Source organism: Salvelinus sp. IW2-2015, linkage group LG4q.1:29 (genome assembly GCF_002910315.2).
Source record: "Salvelinus sp. IW2-2015 linkage group LG4q.1:29, ASM291031v2, whole genome shotgun sequence".
NCBI lineage: Eukaryota > Metazoa > Chordata > Actinopteri > Salmoniformes > Salmonidae > Salvelinus > Salvelinus sp. IW2-2015.
The window spans coordinates 38,556,923-38,564,506 of NC_036842.1; the positions used below are offsets into that span (position 1 = coordinate 38,556,923).

The following is a 7,584-nucleotide window of genomic DNA, read 5'->3' on the forward strand; positions in this document are numbered from 1 at the left end:
CACGGGTAAATCGTGAGCTTTTGGGTAACACTGGGGTAATCGTGAGCCATTTGGTAAAACATGGGGTAAATCGTGAGGCCTTTTGGTAAAACCTGGGTATCGTGAGCTTTTTGGTAAAACACTGGTAAATCGTGGAAGCCTTTTTGGGTAAAACACGGGTAAATGTGAGCCTTTTTTGGGTAAAACAACTGGGGTAAATCGGGAGCCTTTGGGTAAACACTGGGGGTAAATTTCGTGAGCATTTGGGTAAAACTGGGTAAAATTTTCCGTGAGCCTTTCTGGTGTAAAACATGGGGTAAATCTGAGCTTTTTGGGTAACACTGGGGTATCGCTGAATGGAAATGTTTCGATGTTTTCAATCATATGCACCCTTTGTTAACTTCCAGTACAGTTGTGTCAGATATGAAATACTTATAATCCTAGGAACAAGACTTGGATTTTATGCTCTGATGTATAGCTAGGCTTAAGTATAGAGAAGCCAATAAGCAGTGGAGGGGGGGGATCTGGTAAAGAGAGACATGGGCTAAACTGAGGAGGAGGTCTCCTAAGAGAATATCCCTATTGCGACGAAGGAGAGACGCTAAGCAGACACCAGGGAGAATATGGAAAACAGAGAGCCTCTGTGAAGGACTGCTGTATAGTTTGGTGTATAGGATTCAAATGTGCTAAAAACACATATGGATAACCCCAGGATCCCGCACGAGAGGTTGAGCGAAGAAGGTAAAAGGGGAAGGTTTTTGTGAGAGCAGGGGATTGGTGTGGAATCTCAATTTGTTAATAGGTGTAATAAATAATGAAATTTTGGGGGTTCCCCTTGGGCGTCCTCCGGCTTTTTTTTAAAAACTTTAACTTCCCCCAACGCCCTGCTATATCAACTGTTTTTCTTGAAGTTTTTGGTTTCCATTTCAATCAATTATATTTATATAGCCCTTTTTTTATTATTTAACATAAACGATGCACAAAGTGCTATAACAGAAACCAGCTAAAACCAAACAGCAAGCATTCAGAAGCAGGTGCCTAGGAAAACTCCCTGACAGGCAGGACTAGAAAGAAACCTAGAGGAACCAGGCTTGAGGGGTGGCCAGTCCTTCTGGCTGTCCGGGTGGAAGCTTATAACAGACATGATTGGTTTTCAACTTTTTTCCGCCCGCAAGACAGTGTTATATTAATGGGACAAACTGACTGCTAGGAACAATACAGTTGAGTCGAAGTTAGTACACTTTAGGTTGGAGTTCTTAAAACTCGTTTTTCAACAATCCAAATTTCTTGTTAATCAAACTATAGTTTGCAAGTGTTAGGACATGTATAACTTTGTGATGACAAGTATCTTTTCCCCACCATTTTGGGGGGGTTCAGGAAAAAACAAACATGCTTATTTCATGTGTCACAATTTACAGTGGGTCAGAAGTTTAATACACTAAGTTGACTGTGCTTAACAGCTTGGAAATTCCAGAGAAATATCGTAATGGTTTTAGAAGCTTTCTGATAGGCTATTGACATTTGAGTCGAATTGAGGTGTAACTGTGAGATTATGTTCAAGGCCTAGCTTTCAAACCAGTGCTTTTGCTGACATCTTGGGAAAATCAAAAGAAAATCGCCAAACTCAGAAAAGCATGAGTAGTCTCAAAGTCTGGTTCATCCCGTGGGGAGCAATTTTCAGAACACTGAATGGTACAAGTTATCTGTAAAACAATAGTAGCCAGTTATAAACAATGGGACACTGCGCCTTCAGTACGGTCAGAAAAGAGACGCGGTTCCGTCTCCTAGAGATGAACGTACTTTGGTGCGAAAGTGCAAATCAAGTACCAGAACAACAGAAAGGATTGTGAAGATGTCTGGAGGAAACAGGCACAAAGTATTATATTCACAGTAAATGGAGTCTATATCGACATAACCTGAAAGGCGCTCAGCAAGAAGAAGCCGTGCCTGAAAACTGCCATAAAACCCAGCGGTTTGCAACTGCACATGGGGAAAAGATGTACTTATTTTGGAAAAATGTCTCTGGTCTGATGAATCAAAAATAGAACATTTGGCATAATGACCATCGTATGTTTTAAGGAATAGGGGGATGCTTGCAAAGCGAAGAACACTCTAATGAAGCACGGGGTGGAGATAGTTTGTGGGGTGCTTTGAATGCGGAGGATGGGTGACTTCCAAATGTAGATGGTATATGGGCAAAATGATGTGATAATATTTGAAGCACATCTAAGACATCAGTCAGGAGTTAAAGCTTGGTCGCAGAATGGTCTTCCAAATGGAATATGACCCAATGCATAATTCAAAGTTGTGGAAAATGGCTTAAGGAAAAGTCTAAGGTATTGGAGTGGTCAGTCCGACCTCAATCCTTATGAAAATTTGTGGGAGAACTGAAAAAGCACATGTGCGAGAAGGAGGTCTACAAAACTGACTAGTTAACAGCTCTGTCAGGAGGAATGGGCCAAAATTCACCAATATTGGTGGAACTTGTGGAAGGCTACGAAATGTTGCCATTTAAGGGAAGCTACAATACTAATCTGAGTAGGTACACTTTGCCACTGGATTGATGAAGAGAAATTTACATTCTTAAATTAAATAAGTGGTGATCTAATGACCTTAAGGACAAGGGCTTTTTCTAGGATTAAATGTCAGGAATTGTGACAAACTGAGTTTAAATGTATTTGGCTACGTGTATGCCAATTCTGAATCTTTCTGAGGTTTGGTGATTTCTTTTTTGATTTTTCCAATGAATGTAAGCAAAGAGGCACTGAGTTTGAGGTAGGCTGGAAATACATTCACTAGATACACTCCTATTTAGTCAAATTATTTCATTTTGCTATAGAAAGCTTCTAGAAGCCTGACATTTTTTCTGGAATTTTCCAAGCTGTTTTAAAGGCACAGTCAACTTATTAGTATGTAAACTTCTGACATGGATTGTGATCAGTGAAGTTATAAGTGAAAATAATCTGTCAGTGAAACAATGTACTACACAAGTAGATGTCCTACACCGACTTGCCAAAACTAAGTTTGTTAACAAGAAATGGTTGAGTGGTGTGAAAACAAGTTTTCAATGCATCATAAGTGTATAACTCCATTCTCCAATATGTGCGTCGCCTATATGGGACTCCCAGATCATGTGGCGGTTCATGTGTACAGCCTAGAAAGTGCACAGGGTGTTAGTGACGCTTAGACATGAGAATGAAAGTGCTTCAAACCGATGGACGCCATCGGAGCCCATGACTTCAATACAAACATACGCATAGAAGGACCTGGATACTTATCGATTCAATCGGAAGTTCACAGAATGCAACTCAACAAATTCTTTATCAGTGAAAAATACTTTAAGCTTACCTTGCAACGCTTTCGTGAACGGTTTGCACTTTCCTCAGGATGGTTAAATTTCCTACAACACAAGAGAAGGGAAGTTTCAGTATTTCTTCATTACTCAGAATTGAAGCAACAGGCGAGCAAGTACTCCAGCTGGTTAAGTATTAGTTATACCTTGGCCAGTGTGTCGGGCTGAGGCCTTTTCAAAAAGGAGGAAGTGACGCTGGGCGTCCTGCTCGGAGTGCTAAGTGCACTCAGACTACTAATCATCATGTGTGAGACTACAGCGTAGACTGAACCCAATAGCGATAGGCATAAACTTAGATTCACACATGTAACTGTTCAACGCACCATCAACCTCAATACAAACACTGGGAAGAATAACTTGCATTTCTGATCTGGGGTGGTTGTTGGGGGGGACGGCACATCTGCACTACACAACTTAGACATTAGACTGCCATTCTAGAAAAGTCTTATTGGAGGAGAGGAAAAGCTGTCCAGCGTTGTGAACAGTGATCTGAGTTTGGATCAGCAAACTCAAATTGCATCATGGTCGTTTCCTGAAGGCCACCGATTCTTTTCTGCCCAACATTTACCCAAAAAATCAGTGACATAGTCAAAGAAAGTCGCAGTATTTGATAGGTTTTAATAAACTAATTAGTTCGATAGACATGGAATATAGGGAGCAATTAAAAGTGTGATATGGTGTAAGTAGTGTCTTGACGAATACAATGTATGGCGAAGTGCATGTGTGTGCTGTGTGTTGTAACATGCTCATGCTACTGGGTCTCTCATGGTTAAGGCCTCTATGTTGCAGCAGCAGCATGGGAGGCAGGGAGGCAGAAGAACAGTACCTGGCCGAGAGACGCTGAGAACACACATAGACCTGAAAATCAGACTCTGGCTTGACAGCGGAGACAAACAAGAAAAGTACCCCTGGCTTGACAGACGGAGACAAACCAGAGAAACGTACCCTGGCGGAAGAACGCTGAGAAACAACACATCAGACCTGAGAACATCTGGCCGAGAGATCCTGAGAAACACACATAGAGACTGAGAAACAGTTACGCCTGGCTGAGAGACGCTGAGAAACAGAGAAACAGTACCCTGGTTGACAGACGGAAGAATAACAAGAGAAAGTACCTGGTTGACAGACGGAGAACAGCAGAGAACAGTAACTGGTTGACAGACGGAGACAAACAAGAGAAATCATCCTGTTGACAGACGAGACAAGACAGCAGGAACCAGTACCTGGCTTACAGACGGAAGAAAACATGAGAAAAGTACTCTGGTGACAGATCGGAGACAAACAGAGAAACGTAACATGGCTTGACAGCCGGAGACAAACAGAAAACGTACCCTGGCTGACAACACAATGATTATTTGTTTGCTCGACCAATAGTTAAATAGTGAAACTCTAAATGGATCAAGTGGCTGAAAGTACCATCTAATACTATGATTGTTCAGTTAATAAACACCATATCAAGCAAGTCAGCATCATAAGGTCGTATTCAACTTGGATAGCAAGCGACCATTGAGGAAAGAACAGGCAGACTGTACCAGCTGACACAGACTGTACAGCTACACAGACATGTACAAGTGACACAGACATGTACAGTGACACAGCTGTACGCTGACACAGACATGTACCAGACCTGTACAGCTGACACCAGACCTGTACAGCTGAAGTATTGTATACAAACATAGACATGTTTTCCTCTTTCAAAGCAGAGCTTTACATGTTACAGCTGTTTTTAGAAAAACAACTGATCATTGAAAGCATGTCCGGTTTGCGTGTGTGTATGTTTGCGTGTGTGTGTGTATGTGTGTATGTTTGCGTGTGTGTGTAAACTGCTTATGGGAATTGCTCCAAGTGTGTGTCCTTTGTAAATAACAAGAGACAGTTTAGGGACCAAAACCAGTTTACACAGTGGGCCTCCAAGACTATGACTGGGAAATACTGCACTCCAATCTGTAAAAAGCCCATTATTAATACCTGATGGTCTATGACGAACGACCTTCCACAGCAGAAGCCGCCTATGGAAGCCACAGCGTTCTCCATGTTGGCACTAATGAGYTCAATATCGTCAATCTGAAAATGACAAATAGGAGCCAATGGGAGGGTAGTGAGATCCACAACACAGAACCCAGGGTCATGTTCACTAGGGCACACAATCAAAGATGTTTTAAAACGTTTTTGCAACAGAAAATGGACGCAAGCGTTTCTAATTGTCCAGGTAGTCCCTCCCTGTTTCAGTCAGTTGTCTTCCGTTTGGTGTCTAATGAACATGACCCAGATTAATCCATCATATAGGGTTGGCTGTGTGGCGTACTACTCACGTTGACCCCAAAGTGTTCCGTAACCCCTCTGCCATGTTCTCCCAGCACCCCGAACGACATACTCTCCTCCAGGAAGATGCGGACCTTGTACTTGTACTTCAGCTTCACCTGGTGGCCAATAGAAAAATGAGATGGAAGGTGGAACATACCAAACACTATATTCTGTTGTAACGTGCTAGAAACTTGTCCCATAGACTGAAAGTGTAAAAAGGGGCGAGCGCTCATTTATATAGCTGCAGTTGATACTTTGATCAAAATACTGTATAATATGAACCAAGTACCATCATTACAAAGTACCACATGACACACATAGCTCTATGGGAATCAACAATTGGTGTGCTCAACTCAACAGTAAAAAGGTCAACCATCTTAGGATGTAATGGAACCGTATTGGGTCTCTCACCAGGTCTGGAAGGGGACAAACATCTGCAGTGTTTATATACAGCCCCTCCACTATGATGAACCTCCTGGTCACTCTGGCCTTCCGAGGATTCTACAGCAATAGAACAAGATAGGTTTGATAAGTGTGACTTTCAAAATGGCCTCCACACACTTACAGGTCAACTGGATGGTGTTGAAACAAAATGGTGGCAGCCCTCACACACAGATTGCGTCCCAATAATCTCACCCCCCCCCCCCCCCAGKGRSCACTTGTTKGGTTTCCTTCATCGATTTGAGAGGAAATGACTGGTATATGCCTACACCAATCAAATGCTTTTAAATGTGGGGACTAGTGAACAAGCGCAAGCTTCAGTAAAGGTGATATTGAGACTCAACAAGAGTCTACATCCCAAGTCTTCACCCTTCTTCTGAAGTGTGCACTTCCCGTCATGAATTGAACTATGTTGGAAAGTCCCATCAGTCAAAACGTACCACACCATTCCTATACTTTTAAATCCATGCCAGGGGGAAAATATCAATTGCATTTCCTTGATTCCTTGCGTCCCCTCTCCAAGCTTCCTTCTCAAAACACAATGGATGAGGTCAGAGATCCCTCCCCTGGGTTTTGAGAAGGAGGTGGGGGGAGAGGATGCAAGTAAATGCAATTGAGATACTCCCACTGAGTATTTAAGTGCACACTTAAGGAAGAAAAGAAAAAAGTGTGGAGAATGGGGATGTAGTGATTGGTCAAGTGGATGGTGTTGACAAAATGGTGGCAGGCCTGCTTTGACTAACCCTGTGATCCTCGATCTCCTGCTCTTTGAGCAGTCTCTCCAGATCTTCCATGTCGTTGTGTTTGAAGTACTTGATGAAACTGCGGGAGGCTTGGAGACCCTTTTGTATGGAGAAACATGCTGCCTCATCCCTGGAAAGATTTAAAATAAATATGATTAGAAATGCTTATTGGAGACTAAATTCAAGTAGGACWAGTTGGCTTGTTGAACCAATGGGGAGGGTGTGAGAGAAACTTACACAAACACTATGTCTCCTCTCTTGGAGTAGGCAGGTATTGCACTAGCTATCGTTGCAAAGCCATAYGAATAGATGATGGCCTCCTCTGTTTTCATGAACTTGGCCAAACGATCCTCTAACTCCAAGTGGACATCTGGAATGATCCCKAAAAATGTTGGAGTTATGGTGTCTCCATATGGAACAATTATTATTATTTTTTTTAAGAGACCGACATGGATGTACATGTACAGACTGACAACCAACTTCAGTCTACATTTGTACATGTTGACACATAGGGACATCTTGTAAGATCTGTAATACACAAGAGGATAACTGAACTGCACATGCGTCGTATACAACAGGTGTAGACCTTACAATGAAATGCTTAGCCCTTAACCAACAATGCAGTTAAGAAAAATATTTTGTAAATAAACTAATGTAAAAACAGAAAAGAGCAGCTAGATAATAACTAGGCTAGATACAGGGGGTACTGGTACCGAGTCAATGTGCAGGGGTACAGGTTAGATAGTAATATGTACAGTACCAGTC

General features: G+C 42.2%; 1 protein-coding gene across 2 annotated transcripts in view; it reads right to left on the reverse strand.

Annotated features, from left to right (window-relative positions):
- Nucleotides 1–7,584, reverse strand: part of sptlc1 (serine palmitoyltransferase, long chain base subunit 1) — a 24,429-nt gene that overhangs the window by 7,001 nt on the left and 9,844 nt on the right. The window contains exons 6-11 of one of the 2 annotated variants that reach the window (XM_023984688.2): nt 7,057–7,189; nt 6,820–6,949; nt 6,047–6,136; nt 5,644–5,751; nt 5,300–5,395; nt 1,896–1,905 (exon numbers count right to left, since the gene is read on the reverse strand). In XM_023984688.2, coding sequence (XP_023840456.1) covers nt 1,896–1,905; nt 5,300–5,395; nt 5,644–5,751; nt 6,047–6,136; nt 6,820–6,949; nt 7,057–7,189 — 567 coding nt within the window. Of the gene's footprint in view, nt 1–1,895; nt 1,906–4,958; nt 5,396–5,643; nt 5,752–6,046; nt 6,137–6,819; nt 6,950–7,056; nt 7,190–7,584 lie in introns of both variants that reach the window. The other variant, XR_011479646.1, reaches the window with a different exon arrangement.